General features: G+C 45.3%; 1 protein-coding gene across 1 annotated transcript in view; it reads left to right on the top strand.

The window, feature by feature from the left end:
- Positions 1-2,867, top strand: part of PSMD1 (proteasome 26S subunit, non-ATPase 1) — a 162,367-nt gene extending 159,500 nt beyond the window's left edge. Inside the window, exons 24-25 of the mRNA XM_058188640.1 lie at positions 705-857; positions 2,614-2,867. Coding sequence (XP_058044623.1) covers positions 705-851 — 147 coding nt within the window. The 3' untranslated portion in view covers positions 852-857; positions 2,614-2,867. The remainder of the gene's footprint in view (positions 1-704; positions 858-2,613) is intronic.
- Positions 2,868-16,616: the final 13,749 nt, after the last annotated feature.

The raw sequence follows: 16,616 nt of genomic DNA, 5'->3' as shown, positions 1-16,616 counted from the left end.
TCTATATCTATCATCTGTCTGTCTGTCTGTCTATCTATCTATCTAATCTATATCTATCTATCTATTGCCTGTCTGTCTGTCTGTCTATCTATCTAATCTATCTAACTATCTGTCTATCTATCTATCTAATCTATATCTATCTATTGTCTGTCTGTCTGTCTGTCTATCTATCTATCTATCTATCTATCTATCTATCTATCTATCTATCTTTTGTCTGTCTGTCTATCTATCTATCATCTATCTATCTATCTATCATATTTATCTATCTATCTACTTATCTATTTATTCTATCTATCTACCTACCTATCATCCATCACTCTGTGCATCCATCCATCCATATGAGTGAGTGCTATTGCCCTTCCTTCCTACCCTCCCTCCTTCCTTCCTTCCCTCCCTCCCTTCTTCCTTCCTTCCTTCCTTCCTTCCTTCCTTCCTTCCTTCCTTCCTTCCTTCCTTCCTTCCTTCCGTGATGGCATAGTGGTTAGGATGCAGCATTCCAGGCTGACTCTGCCAACTGCCACCAGTTCAATCCTGACCGGCTCAAGGTGGACTCAGCCTTCCATCCTTCCGAGGTGGGTAAAACGAGGACCCAGATTGTTGGCGGCAAGAGGCTGACTCTGTAAACCGCTTAGAGAGGGGCTGTAAAGCATTGGGAAGCGGTATATAAGTCTAAGGGCTGCTGCTGTGTGCTCTTGTTTCCTTAGCTTTCCATTGGGGGCATCATCGTCTTGCGAGACACCAGCGAGGACACGGAAGAGCTGGTGGAACCCGTGGCAGCCCATGGCCCCAAGATAGAGGAGGAGGAACAGGAGCCGGAGCCCCCCGAACCTTTCGAGTATATCGACGACTAGGATGAGGTGGGTGCCATCGGCTTCCTGGTTGGATTCGCTTTCACCGCCCAATGCCAAAATTTTAATCCGGCTGGAAAATAACCCTGGAATAATTATAGGGTCTTTTCTCAGCTGGGCAGGAAATTCAGCACTGTGAATATTGGTGTGGTCAAGTGCCATGGTAGCCAGATGCCCAGGGAATTGGTTCTTTTGGATCCAGAGACAATAAGCGGAGGAGGAGGACTCTGTCGTTTCATGACCCAACTGCGGAACATCATCAGTGCTAGAAGGAAGTGGGTGTGTGGAGTGTAGGAGAAGGAGAAGAGGAGGAGGAGGAGAGGGAGGGATCCTTGGTGCTCTCTGAGATTGCTTGTTTTCTTGCAGACCTTTTATTACCCAACTAGGTAACAGTGCTAAAAGGACGTGATTGTGTGGAATAAAGGAGAAAGAGAGAAGGAGGGCAGTGACTATAAGGTCCTGAGTGCTCTCAGACCTTGGTGGTTTTCTTGCAGATGTTGTCATGAACCAACTAGAGAACATCCATCAGTGCTAGAACGGAAGTGGTTGTGTGGCGTGAAGGAAGAGGAGGACCATGTTGTGTCTGCGCCCCCCCCCCGAAACCGGGCGTCCTGCCAGAAAGTGACTTGGAAAGTGAGGGGGAAGGGCCATCAGGACTTACCTCTGGAGCACCGGCTTCCCTGGATCAGCTCCAGGAGCCAGAAACAGGCCAGGTGGAGGAGATAACGAGGCCTCCGTCTCCTGACTCTTTCCCCCCCCAGGCCACGCCTCCAGACCCGGCTGATGGCAATCAGGTCTGGCTGGACCCTAGGTTTCAGAGGCAGGAGAGGAGGGAACAACTGAAGCTAGGAAGTGCTGAGTCATGGAGCCACACCCCACAGGATATAAAGGCAGCAAGAGCTGCTGTGCCTCTTCGTAGCAGGCAAATTAACTGCTTAACTAAGAGCTGAAGTACTGTTTGTTCCTGGGTGACTCATCGGCGTCGAGGGAGATAACAGAGACACTTGGCAGACGCTTGCTATTTTGCTGCCAGAGCTGATAGTGCCGGCTTATTAAGCCATCGCTCGGACGGAGGCGAGGGGGGACAGAACAGACCACGGGCCCTTGGTGTTCTCTTGAGCTTGATTCTTGTTTTCTTGCAGGCGTTTCATTGCCCAACTAGATATCAGTGCTAGAACGGAAGTGATTGTGTGGAGTAAAGGAGAAAAAGAAAGGGAGGGAGGGAGGGATCCTTGGTGGTCTCTGAGCTTGGCTGTTTTCTTGCAGATGTTTCAGCTACCCTGTTCTCCCCAAAATAAGGCATCCCCTGATAATAAGCCCAATCGGGCTTTTGAGCGCATGGCAATAAGTCCAAGCGCTTGTTTCAAGGTTCAAAAAAATATAAGACAGGGTCTTATTTTCGGGGAAACAGGGTAGGTAACGTCATCAGGGCTAGGAGGAAGTGGTTGTATGGAGCGTAGGAGAAGGAGAAAAGGAGGGAGGAGGGAGGGATCGATCTTGGTCCTCTCTGAGCTTGGTTGTTTTCTCGCAGGCGTTTCATTGCCCAACTAGGTAACATCATTAGTGTCAGAGGAAGACGAGGATGTTGATGGTTTGTTTAAAGCTTCCTGCGGGGATTAGACTGTCACGCCAGCCACTAATCCGAGAAGGAAGCCAACAGCTGGGCTGCCCTTTCTCCGCCCTTCAGAGGAAGCAGCAGAAGCCCGGCCGGTGGGCTTTGCCAGAAGGTGACCCTGCTTCCTTTCCTTTCTCTTTCCTCCCCCAGATGGGCAGCCCTCGACGGAGTTCGGCAACAACGTCGGGACGTCTGGCGCCCCGGGAGGAAGCTCCTGTGGCAACGAGACTCAGCTCAGCGCATGTCCCAACCGACGCGTCTCTCGCTGGCCCTTCCACAGACGACGGAGAACGGCCGTTTCTCTCTCTCTTTAGGTTACTCATTTACAAGAAACCGGTTTTCGAAATAAATTAATAAAAAACCAAAAAAAACCGAAAGGCAAAAAAAAATCTGGTTGTTTTTTTTTTTTTCCCTCCCCTCTTTTCTCTTCGCTTGATTCGGGGCGAGACGGCCGGCCGGCTTCGACGGGACTTTGAAGAAGCGGCGTTTGGTCCGTAAATTCTGCGCTTTCGGTTGTGTTCTCGGCACAGTTGAAAAGTTTGGGGCTCTGAGACGGCCTTTCACGTTGTGAGAGACAGGTGGTCCTTGACCTACGACCGCCATTGAGCCCCCCCCCCCATTCCCGTTGCTAAGCAAGACAATTGTAAAGGGAGTCTCGCCCTGTTTTTGCGTCCTTTCTTGCCACAGCTGCGAAGTTTGGTTAGCAACACGATTGATAAGTGAATCTGGCTCCCCTCTTGACTTTGCTTGTCCGAAGGTCACAAAAGGGGATCGTGTGACCCTGCAACTGTCATAAGTACATGCCAGTTGCCAAGCATCTGAAGTTTGGTCACGCGGATACTACAAGAGTTGTAAGTGTGACAGATAGTCGTAAGTCACTTTTTTTCAGCGCCTTTGTAACTTTGAACAGTCACTGAGCGAACAGTTGTAAGTCGAGGACTACCTTTAAAGTTTGAAAAGGCAGCTTTCTTATCCAGGAGCTGGATTCCCATGGTTTTCTTCTCCACTGACCATCTAACTCGGGTGTAGCAGCAGGTGAGAAATGCTGCCTTCCGAGAACTGACGGGCTATTTAGATGTTCCTAAGGAATTCACAAGAAATATGTTTTCGATCAATAAAAGAAAGAGACATGTTAAGAATGGAATATTGCAGGCTGCTTCTACTGGCTGCCAGCAGTTTAGCAGTTCGATCCTGACCGGCTCAAGGGTGACTCGGCCTTCGGGTCCTTCTGAGGTCGATAAAATGAGGACTCGGATTGTTGCGGGCAAGAAGCTGACTCTAAAGCAGAGGTCTCCAACCTTGGTCCCTTTAAGACTTGTGAACTTCAACTCCCAGAGTTCCTCAGCCAGCTTTGCTGGCTGAGGGACTCTGGGAGTTGAAGTCCACAAGTCTTAAAGGGACCAAGGTTGGAGACTCCTGCTCTAAAGTACTGTGAAGCGGGATATAAGTTTAATTGCGATTGCTATTCCTTCCTTCCTTCCTTCCTTCCTTCCTTCCTTCCTTCCTTCCTTCCTTCCTTCCTTCCTTCCTCTATCTTCCACCCTTCCTCTATCTTTTCTTCCTTCCTGCCTGCCTGCCTCCCTTCCTCCATCCTGCCCCTCCCTCCCTTCCTTCCATGGCGGAAGTACTATTGCTATTGCTAGAATCCCAGCTGGTCTTGCTTCCCCTGTTAAATCTTGCCCGTGGTCGTTAAGCAAATCCATGGTTGTCAAGTAAATGATTCTGGTCGTTAAGCAAATCCATTGTCTGCAACGGACACATTTTGCCGGGAACTGGAAGCAAATGCCAGTTTCCTCAGCAAAAAAGTCCTAAATCACGGTCACATGACTTGGACACTGTAAGCTTGCCCTAAATGTTGGCTGGTTGCTGAGCTCCCAAAATATGATCACATGGCAGTGGAGAAAATGCAGACGGGAAGGGAAGGGAAGAGAATGCAGAATGGAATGGAATTAATTTAGAATACAATAGAATTAAAATAGAATGGAATGGAATAGAATTAGATTAGAATAGAATAGAATAGAATAGAATAGAATAGAATAAATTGGATGGAGTGGAGTGGAGTGGAATGAAGTAGAAGAGAAGAGAATAAATTGGATGGAATGGAATAGAGTAGAATAGAATAGAATAGAATATATGGAATAGAATAGAATGGAATAGAAAATAAAATATGAAATAGAATGGAACAGAACGGAATAGAATAGATTAGAAAATATGAAAGAATAGAATAGAATAGAATAAATTGGGTGGAGTGGAATGGAATGGAATAGAGTAGAAATGGAATAGAATAGAATAGAATAACTTTTGTCACTGAACGTACGCTAATCGGCATACATTAAAATGAAATACATACATTAAAAGAGCAACAAAGATGATTAGGGGACTGGAGGCTAAAACATATGAAGAACGGTTGCAGGAACTCGGTATGTCTAGTTTAATGAAAAGAAGGACCAGGGGAGACATGATAGCAGGGTTCCAATATCTCAGGGGCTGCCACAAAGAAGAGGGAGTCAAGCTATTCTCCAAAGCACCTGAAGGCAGGACAAGAAGCAGTGGGTGGAAAATAATCACGGAGAGAAGCAACTTAGAACTAAGGAGGAATTTCCTGACAGTTAGAACAATTAATAAGTGGAACGACTTGCCTTCAGAAGTTGTGAATGCTCCAACACTGGAAATTTTTAAGAAAATGTTGGATAACCATCTGACTGAGATGGTGTAGGGTTTTCTGCCTGGGCAGGGGGTTGGACTAGAAGGCCTCCAAGGTCCCTTCCAACTCTGATGTTATGTTATGTTATGTTATGTTATATTATGAAATTTCATTGTATTACAGCTCTTAAAGGGTCAGCACCTCCAATATAAACTACATAAACATGACTAAATAAATACCAAATTATGCATATTTGAAGAGAAAGTCAGGTTTTTCCCAATGCTCAGCCACTCTTTGGGGAAAGACACGGGTGCAAGGAAGGTCCTTCTCCTTGAGAAAGAGAGGCAATCTGTGTGAGGTTTGATCCATTCGCATGAAAACTTACATATTTCTTTGGGGGGTGGGAATTCGAGGAGGGACCTCAGTACTTTATTAACACATAAATATTCACAAAACTCTGCCAGGCTCCTGCAATCTATAACATGGCTTTTCATTAGGTACCATTTTGGGGTTCATGTAGTTCCTCGACTTACGCCCACAATTGAGCCCAAAATTTCCGTTCCTAAGCAAGACAGTTGTTAAGTTGAACGTCGCTCCCTTTTTAGAATAGAATAGAATAGAATTTTTATTGGCCAAGTGTGATTGGACACACAAGGAATTTGTCTTGGTGCAGATGCTCTCAGTGTACATAAAAGAAAAGATACGTTCATCAAGGTACAACATTTACAACACAATTGATGGTCAATATATCAATATAAATCATAAGGATTGCCAGCCACAAGTTATAGTCATACAGTCATAAGTGGAAAGAGATTGGTGATGGGAATGATGAGAAGATTAATAGTAGTGCAGATTCAGTAAATAGTTTGACAGTGTTGAGGGAATTATTTGTTTAGCAGAGTGATGGCTAAACATCACTCTGCTAAACAGAGTAACAGTTTTTTGGGGAAAAAACTGTTCTTGTGTCTAGTTGTTCTGGTGTGCAGTGCTCTGTAGCGTCGTTTTGAGGGTAGGAGTTGAAACAGTTTATGTCCTGGATGCGAGGGATCTGCAAATATTTTCACGGCCCTCTTCTTGATTCGTGCAGTATACAGGTCCTCAATGGAAGGCAGGTTGGTAGCAATTATTTTTCCTGCAGTTCTAATTATCCTCTGAAGTCTTGTGTTTTTCTTGTTGGGTTGCAAGAATTTACGATCTTTGCTGCCACAATCAAGTGAAATCTCTGCCATTGTTAAGCGAATCTGGCTTCCCTCCTTCTTAGGTCACAAAAGGGGCTCACGCGAAACACACACACACACACACACACACCCTGAGACACTGCAACCGTCATACATCCGAATCGGCGTCCAAGCATCTGGTTTAATCACCCCAAAAGGTGCTGCAACATTCTAATTGAGAAAATCGGTCGTAAGTCGCCTTTTTTCAGCGCCGTTACAACTTCGGCCACTAAATGAACTGTTGTAAGTCGAAGACAACCTGTCGTAGAATGCAAAAAAAGTGGGTTTTTTTTAATATGGAAGCAACTTTTTTTTTTTTTTTCAATCTGGGGAGAATTCCGTGCTCTCCCGCTCGTTCTCGGCTCCGATGTGCCTGCCGCTGTGTGTTTTGTGTGTGCACACCTCCAGAATATTGTTTGTTGATATATTGTCGGCACCGAACAGCTGTCCAATCAACATCTCCGAGGTCTATCATGGGAAGCTGGGGGGGGGGGGAGAGAGCCCCCAAAACGGGGCAGACAATAGAGCCACAGTGAAGGCAAGAGAGGACTGAGTCAACCTTCCGAGGTGGATCCCGCTGGGTTGTCAATGAGGCGTTCGAGGAATAATCCCCCCTCTGCCGCATTTCTGTGGGTTTGCTTCCCGCGCCAGGGGTTGGCGCACCGCTGGGCTGCGAAGTGAGCAGGGGAGAGGAGAGGAAACACAGCAGCCCGCAGGCCTGGCGGGCAAGAGGGATGGCCGGGGGGAGGATGGGGGAGAGAGCAGAGGCCCGGTGTCAACCCGGCGCATCGGAGCGGCCGATTGAAGGGTTGTCAGGTTGTGGCTACACACACAACAGATTCATAAACTGACCCGCCGGACGGAGCAAGGGTGGCACGCTGTGTCAACAGAACCGCTATTTGTTTCTTTATTTGTATCCCACCTCGGTTGCTGTTTTGCAGGCAGCCCTTGACTGGCAACCCTTCGTTCCGTTTAGGGCCCGTTTGAAGTGACGAGAGCAGTGGGAAAAGGGATTTATGGCCGTTTTTTTTTCACGCTTAACGACCGTTGCAGCATCCCTAAGGTCGCTTGGTCCGTTTCCTGTGTCGATGAAAGTTGCGCTGTGCCAGGGTGATGTGATCACCATTTGTAACCTTCCGGGCTGCCTTCCAACAAAGCAAAGTCAAGGCGGGGAGGGATAGCCAGATTTGCTTAAGGACCGCATGATTTAGTTAATGACCGCAGTGATTCTTTTAATAACTACGGGGAAAAAACTTGTGATTTGATTCTCTCTTGGCCCAACCCACCTCACAAGAGGGGCCAAAATTCATTGAACAACTGCCTTGCTTAGCAACGTACGTTTTAGGCTCAATGGTAGTCGTACGTTGAGGACTATTGTACTGTAACTCAAGGCAGCAAGCACAAAGTATGGTTCCTTCTCCTATTTTTCCCACAACAACCCTGTGAGGTGGGCTGGGCTAAGAGTGGCCTAAAGTCATCGAGCTGGCTTTCACGTCTAAAATGGGACTAGAACTCCCCATCTCCTGGTGATTGACCCAAAGTCACCCAGCTAACTTTTATGCCTAAACCAGGACTAGAACTCGCCTGCTCCTTTCGATTGGCTTAAAGTCACCCAGCCATTTTTGATGTTTAAGGCAGGACTAGAACTCACCATCTCCTGGTGATTGGCTCAGTCACCCAGCTGGCTTTCATGCCTAGGGTGGGACTAGAACTCCCCATCTCCTGGTGATTGGCTCAAAGTCACCCAGTTAAATTTTATATCTAAACCGGGACTAGAACTCACCTTTTCCTGGTGATTGGCTCAAAGGCACCCAGCTGGCTTTCATGCCTAGGGTGGGACTAGAACTCCCCATCTCCTGGTGATTGGCTCAAAGTCACCCAGTTAAATTTTATATCTAAACCGGGACTAGAACTCACCTTCTCCTGGTGATTGGCTCAAAGTCACCCAGCTGGCTTTCATGCCTAGGGTGGGACTAGAACTCCCCATCTCCTGGTGATTGGCTCAAAGTCACCCAGTTAAATTTTATATCTAAACCGGGACTAGAACTCACCTTCTCCTGGTGATTGGCTCAAAGTCACCCAGCTGGCTTTCATGCCTAGGGTGGGACTAGAACTCCCCATCTCCTGGTGATTGGCTCAAAGTCACCCAGTTAAATTTTATATCTAAACCGGGACTAGAACTCACCTTCTCCTGGTGATTGGCTCAAAGTCACCCAGCTGGCTTTCATGCCTAAAACCGGGACTAGAACTCCCAGTCTCCTGGTGATTGTCCTAAAGTTACCTAACCAGCTTTTGCAAACTGCCAGTCCTTGAGATCAGACTTATACTAGGAGATTTGCACACATCCCTGGGGCCATTAAGTGCAAATGTACAACCCATCACCACAAATAAGTGTATCCTGAACCCTCTTCTTAAAAAAGGCATTTGGAAAACAAAAACAAAAAAAAATCTTGCGTCAAGTTGCAAAGAAAGGAACGAAGGAACATTTGTCTGCCCCCCACTTGAAACAATAAGTCTATCTTGAGTTGTAAAATTTGGTGCTGGCCCCAAAGAGGCTTAATGAAATTTCTCCAGCCCAGCAAAAAAAACAAAAAAAAGGCTTCTACCACAACGCCCATCATTCTCAGCCGAGAAGGCCAAATGCTTGTGGCAGCCTGGAATCGTAACGATTTATTTATACCCCTGTCGAATTTGTGGGGGGGGGGGGCGGGAGGAAATAGAATCCCGCTGCCGCACCATTAAAAACTCTTAATTTTGTTTCAACTCCGCTCAGCTCGAACGCTGCCATTTTACAAAACAAACGTAAATCTCGCTAAGACGCTAACGGTTTGGCGGTTGTTGCCGCCAACTCCTTGTACCGAATCGGTGGCATTTTGTCTCCGTCAACATCTTTCACTTCTTTTATGACTTTTCACTCCTTCCTTGAGCCCTGCCAGATTGGAGACTCATTCTCTCCACTGGTACGTTCCATCAATGCCAAGAAGGGAACGCACATCTTGGGAAAATGGCATTTTAATACATTTAAAAGAGATTTTGATTTGCTAAAACAAATCCGGGCGCCTGGTGCAAGATGGATTTTGCTCCAGAAATATCGCATGGACCAGAACAGAGATTCCTTCATGACTCCACTGACTCATTTGTTTTCACCTTGCTGAAAACTGCAATTGGGTCTCGGAAGTTATAGGGAGTCCTTGACTTATAACTGCTCATTTAGTGACCGTCCAAAGCAGGGGTTTTAATATGGCTGTAAACCGCCCTGAGTCCTTTGGGAGAAGGGCGGTATAGAAATACGCACAAACAAATAAATAAATAAATATAAGTCTTAAGTGCTATTGCTTATTGCTACAACCATTGCAGCATCATGATCAAAATTCAAGGAATTCAAATTCTGGGAGTTGAAGTCCGCCAGGCTTAAAGTTTCCAAGGTTGGAGAGCCCTGGTCCGAAGTTACAACTGCACTGGAAATATGTGATTTCTGATCATTTTTTCGCACTTGTTGCAGCATCTTTGTGGTTGCAGGATTAAAATTCGGACGCTTGCCAACCAATTCGTATTTATGACGGTTACACAGGGTCCCGGGGTCGTGTGATCCCCTTTTGTGATGTTCTGACAAACAAAACCAATGGGGAAGCCAGGTTCATTTCACAACCTTGCTCCTAACTTAACAACGGTTAGCAAGGAAGGTGGCAAAAACGGGGGCAAAACTCACTTAACAAATGTCTCGCCTAGCAACAGAAATGTTGGGCTCAATTGTGGTCATAAGTCGGGGACTTCCTGTACTTTTCTTTGGGCCTGCAGAAAGCCATCCCAAAGCAAGGTTATGGGGCTGGGAAGGCCTCTTTGCTGGCAGGTAAGACTATCCAAGTAGTACTTCCATGCTTAGAGGCAGTATTGGTAGTCCTTGACTTAAAACAGTTCGTTTAGTGCTATTAGAAGTTACAACAACACTGGGGGGAAAAAATGTCTTATGACCATTCACATAATTCCACTTATTTACGTGATGGCACAGTGGTTAGGATGCAGTATTGCAGGCTAATTCCAGCTGCCAGGAGTTTGGCAGTTCGATCCTGACCGACTCAAGGTTGACTCAACCTTCCGTCCTAAAATTGGTAAAATGAGGAACCAGATTGTTTGGGGATAAGAGGCTGATTCTGTAAACCACTTAGAGAGGGCTGTAAAGCACTGTGAAATGGCATATAAGTCTAAGTGCTATTGGTCTCCCTGAATATGAATGAATGAATATTTTAATTTGTATACCGCCCTTCTCCCGAAGGACTCAGGGCAGTGAACAGGCAGATAAAATACAGATACACACAATAGTTAAAAACATCCCTTAAAAAACTAATTTAAATTTGCCCAAATGTTAAAATAACACACTCCCCCATAAAATTACAAAACTTTAAAAACCCATCAAATTCAATTAAAATTCAAAGATAAAAATCAAGCTAGTCCAGCCATGCGAAATAAATAAGTTTTAAGTTCGCGGCGAAAGGTCCTAAGGTCAGGTAATTGTCGAAGTCCGAGGGGAAGCTCGTTCCACAGGGTCGGAGCCCCCACAGAGAAGGCCCTCCCCCTGGGGGCCGCCAGTCGACACTGTTTGGCTGACGGCACCCTGAGGAGTCCCTCTCTGTGGGAACGCACCGGACGATGGGAGATAGAGGCCGGCAGTAGACGGTCCCATAGATAGCCCGGTCCTAAGCCATGGAGCGCTTTAAAGGTGGTAACCAATACCTTGAAGCGCACCCGGAAAACAACAGGTAGCCAGTGCAGTCTGCACAGGATAGGTGTTATGTGGGAGCTCCGAACCGCTCCCTCAATAACCCGCGCAGCCGCGTTCTGAACTAGCTGAAGTCTCCGGGTGCTCTTCAAGGGGAGCCCCATGTAGAGAGCATTGCAGTAGTCCAGGCGAGAGGTCCCTCCCTCCCTTCCTTCCTCTCCCACCCTTCTTTCCTTCCTTCTCTCCCTCCCTCCCTTCCTTCCATGGTGGCTCAGCGGTTAGAAAGCACAATTGCAGGCAAACTGCTCACTGCCAGGAATTCGATCCTGATGGCGCTCAAGGTTGACTCAGCCTTCCATCCTTCCGAGGTCAATAAAATGAAGACCCAGATTGTTGGGGGCAAGAGGCTGAGTCTGTAAACTGCTTAAAGGAGGGCTGGGAAGTGGCGTATTTATTTATTTATTGTTTAAATTTCTATATATTTTAGAAATATATAGTTTTAGATGGGTTTTATAGAGCCAGCCAAATTTAGATATTTCATTTCATTTTTATTTTAATGTTTATAGAAATTGTTTTAATATGGCTGTAAACCGCCCTGAGTCCTTCGGGAGAAGGGCGGTATAGAAATACGCACAAACAAATAAATAAATAAATATAAGTCTTAAGTGCTATTGCTTATTGCTACAATCATTGCAGCATCATGATCAAAATTCAATTAAAATTCAAAGATAAAATCAAGCTAGTCCAGCCATGCGAAATAAATAAGTTTTAAGTTCGCGGCGAAAGGTCCTAAGGTCAGGTAATTGTCGAAGTCCGAGGGGAAGTTCGTTCCACAGGGTCGGAGCCCCCACAGAGAAGGCCCTCCCCTGGGGCCGCCAGTCGCCACTGTTTGGCTGACGGCACCCTGAGGAGTCCCTCTCGGTGGGAACGTACCGGACGATGGGAGATAGAGGCCGGCAGTAGACGGTCCCGTAGATAGCCCGGTCCTAAGCCATGGAGCGCTTTAAAGGTGGTAACCAATACCTTGAAGCGCACCCGGAAAACAACAGGTAGCCAGTGCAGTGCAGTCTGCGCAGGATAGGTGTTATGTGGGAGCTCCGGGACGCTCCCTCAATAACCCGCGCGTTCTGAACTAGCTGAAGTCTCCGGGTGCTCTTCAAGGGGAGCCCCATGTAGAGAGCATTGCAGTAGTCCAGGCGAGAGGTCCCTCCCTCCCTTCCTTCCTCTCCCACCCTTCTTTCCTTCCTTCTCTCCCTCCCTCCCTTCCTTCCATGGTGGCTCAGCGGTTAGAAAGCACAATTGCAGGCAAACTGCTCACTGCCAGGAATTCGATCCTGATGGCGCTCAAGGTTGACTCAGCCTTCCATCCTTCCGAGGTCAATAAAATGAAGACCCAGATTGTTGGGGGCAAGAGGCTGAGTCTGTAAACTGCTTAAAGGAGGGCTGGGAAGTGGCGTATTTATTTATTTATTGTTTAAATTTCTATATATTTTAGAAATATATAGTTTTAGATGGGTTTTATAGAGCCAGCCAAATTTAGATATTTCATTTCATTTTTATTTTAATGTTTATAGAAATTGTTTTAATATGGCTGTAAACCGCCCTGAGTCCTTCGGGAGAAGGGCGGTATAGAAATACGCACAAACAAATAAATAAATAAATATAAGTCTTAAGTGCTATTGCTTATTGCTACAATCATTGCAGCATCATGATCAAAATTCAAGATCCTTGTCAACTGACTCAGATTTATCACAGTTGCCTTTGCCGACTTTCTGACAACTAAAGTCAACGAGGAGTCCCGATTCCCTTAACAACCATGTTATTCACTTAACAGCTGCTCAAGGAAAGTCATAAAACGGGGGCAAAAACTCATGTAACCAACTCGCTCAGCACCAGAAATTCTGGGCTCAGTTGTGGTCGTAAGTCGAGGACTACCTGTCTACCTCGGCCAAACAGGCCTGCCTTTGTGTGGAGCAAGAAGGAAAGTTGTTTTCTTTTGTTGGAATCCGATTGATTGATCGGATTTATACCCTGTCTGTCTTTCCTAAGAGACTCTGGGCAGTTTACGATGAAACATTGGTCTGGAAATGATCGCAGGGAGGTTGGTTTTCTTTAAACCAGCCACTGTCTGGAGCAACATTTTTGGGGTCAAGAACATCTAGAAAGGCATATGATTGCGTAGATTGTGGAGTCTGGAAGAAAAACCAGCTGTTTCTGGTATGAACATTGGTTGGTGTGTGTCCAAGGGCGGCATCCACTTTGAATCTTCCTGGATTGGCAGAGTGCGCACATTCACACACTTAACACACGTTCTGTGCTTTGTGGATTAGCCAAGAGGAGAAAAATCGTATTGAATCAGGCGTCTTAAATGAAGGGTCTCCAACCTTGGCCACTTTAAGACTCGCGGAGGTCAGCGCCCAGAATTCCTCAGCCAACTTTGTTTTGCTGGCTGAGGAATTCTGGGAATTGAAGTCCCCGAGTCTTAAAGTGGCCAAGGTTGGAAACCCCTGTTTTAAATCACTACAGAAATATTTGAAAACTCTCTGTTCCCAAGCCGGAGGCTCCAAGGGTCTCTCAAATGAGGATTAGCGAAAAAGAAGAATTGTCCTGACGAAGATGAGACCAGGCTGCTGATGTTGGCTTCTCCAAGCTTCCTACTTTGATAAATCTGTCAAAAATTCCTTTTGGTTTTTGTTTTTTTTAAAAAAGGGTGTTTTTAAACGTTTGCATTCAGATTTGTATATATTTCAAGACACTTCTTTCTTTTCCCCCAAAAAGGACAGATCTTTTAACCTGGCTTGCAAGACCGATGAACCTCACCAAATAGGTGCATACGAATGTAGGAAGTTAAACCCCACCCCACTCCTCGAAGAATGAAATATTCTAAGAAATATTAAAAAGGCAGGATATTATATTTCCCTGGAAGAGAAATGGAGAAAGGTGTGTTTAAGGCAGGAAGCAGACTCACTCTTAATAGCCCCCACAGGCCTCAATAGCCCACAGCAGATGTCTCCACTTAAGAGATAAAGAGATAGCTAGGTCTATTCATAAGCAAATGCCCTCACCCAAGATCCAACAAAGATAGGATTAGCCCTCTGTCCATCTAGCAACAGAACTCCCCACATGGCATCTGGGGAGATCGCATTACCCAGCAAGGCTCAACCAAGCCTGGGACTCAAAAGACAACTTACAAAGTTACCCGTGCATGACCCCATGAGAGTCTGACAACCAATCAGGATACAAGCTCAAATTCAAAGCCCAACAGAGGGTATAAATCTCTCTCTCTCTCGCCCATGTGCTCAATTGCCCAGGATCTCAAACCACGTGGTCCTGTCCACCATTAAACCATCTTTCCAAACCGTCTCCATGTTTCCAGTGTCTTTCTCCCCACTTGGAACTGAACCCAGATGGGCATTTCTTCCAACACGAACAAGGCTTTTATTTACAAATAAATATCAAATACAAATACAAATAATACCCAGAAGCAAGTCCCAAAGGGGCACACGCCCCCTTGCTTGGAGTGGACCTCTTTTATACAATTTTGGAAATGAATATTTTGGAAATGAATATGGACCAATTCTGGGAAGCTGCATCACACTCAACCAGTAATAAATAGCAACACAATCCATAATGCATATATTTCAGGAGTCATAGTAACACAGTTCAACCAGACCCTAGAAGGGATTCTACAACCTTCATCCGATCAATCCCAGCCCTGCACTAAAAGCATTCCTAAGTGACTTCATACCAGGGTCTTGTCCATCACCTTAATAAATGGAGATTCTCTGGCAGGATGGTAGATGGTCTGGCCTCCATCTATTGCTGTCATCCCTGCCTAACAAAGCTGTTCAACCAATGGATAACCACCCCAATAGATGCACATCAACATCCCCAAAATGCCATTGCTTTATGCTAAATCAGAAATCTCCAAACTTGGCCATTTTAAGATTTGTGGACGTCAACTCCCAGAATTCAACATGGCTGGCTGGGGACTTCTGGGAGCTGAAGTCCGCAAACCTTAAAAGTTGCCAAGTTTTGGAGTATTTCCCTACGCGAAATAGTACTTAAATTAAAATATTTTTTATTTATTTATTTTTTGTCACAACATCATACAAAAAGATTATATAGTATATAACCATGTAAACATATATAGGAAGAAGAAAAGAAAAACAATAGGACAGGAACGGTAGGCACGTTTGTGCGCTTATGCACGCCCCTTATGGTCCTCTTAGGAATAGGGTGAGGTCAATAGTAGAAAGTTTTTGGTTAAAGCTTTTAGGATTATGGGAAGAGACCACAGAGTAAAGTATTCCAAGCACTGATGATTCTGTTACAGAAGTCATATTTTCTGCAATCTAGATTAAAGCGGTTAACATTAAGTTTAAATCTATTGGTTGCTCTTGTATTATTGCAATTAAAGCTGAAGTAGTCTTTGACAGGAAGGACATTACAATAGATGATTCTATGAGTTAAACTTAGGTCTTGTCGAAGGCGACGGAGTTCCAAGTTTTCTAAGCCTAGGATTTCAAGTCTGGTGGGATAAGGTATTTTGTTGTTTTCAGAGGAATGGAGAACTCTTCTTGTAAAATATTTCTGGACACGTTCAATTGTATTGATGTCAGAGATGTGGTGAGGGTTCCAAACCGGTGAGCTGTATTCTAGAATTGGTCTAGCAAATGTTTTATATGCTCTGGTTAGTAGTGTGGTGTTTTTGGAAAAGAAGCTACGCAAAATTAGGTTTACAACTCTTAGAGCTTTTTTTGCTATGTAGTTACAGTGGGCTTTGGCACTTAGATCATTTGACATGAAAACTCCAAGGTCTTTAACGGGATGGGGGTCGTCTGTAAGGTAATGTCCATCTAGTACAGTGGTTCCCAACCTTTTCTTGTTTGAGGCACAACCTTTTCTTGTTTGAGGCACCCTTGGAAAGCCTTTCAAAAGTTCCCGGCACCCTTATAAGGAAATAGATATTTAAAATCTCCGTAGCTCAAAAGTTCCCGGCACCCTCAAAAGATCTCACGGCACCCCTTAGTGCCGCGGCACACTGGTTGGGAACCACTGATCTAGTATGTACTTAGTTTTTGGGTTCTTTTTTCCTATATGTAAGACTGAGCATTTGCTGGTTGAAATTTGGAGCTGCCAATTTTTAGACCAAGCGGTTAGATGGTCAAAGGTCGTTTTGAATGATAGAAGTGTTGTCTGTGGTGTTAAATAGTTTGACATCGTCAGCAAAGAGAACACAATTACTTGAGATATGGTCACAAAGATCATTAATGTATAGAATAAAGAGTGTTGGTCCAAGGACGCTGCCTTGAGGAACGCCACTCTTGACAGGAACAGGATTTGATAAAGCATTGCCAATTTTGACCACTTGTTGTCTGTTAGACAGAAAAGCAGATATCCATTTGTGGAGGGGTCCTGAGATGCCATAGGAAGGTGACTGAGATTAAATTGATTTTGAATTTAATAACAGCAGCAAGGCTGCTGATTGGACAATATTGGAAGAAAAAAGAATTACCTACAATAGAAGAATGGATATTGAAAGTTACTAACTTGGCTGAGGTGGCTAAAATCT

The sequence above is a fragment of the Ahaetulla prasina genome, chromosome 6, assembly GCF_028640845.1.
Source record: "Ahaetulla prasina isolate Xishuangbanna chromosome 6, ASM2864084v1, whole genome shotgun sequence".
NCBI classification, from domain to species: Eukaryota; Metazoa; Chordata; class Lepidosauria; order Squamata; family Colubridae; genus Ahaetulla; species Ahaetulla prasina.
The sequence above is the reverse complement of the archived record's forward strand: the minus strand, read 5'-3'. Positions and strand labels throughout refer to the sequence as shown.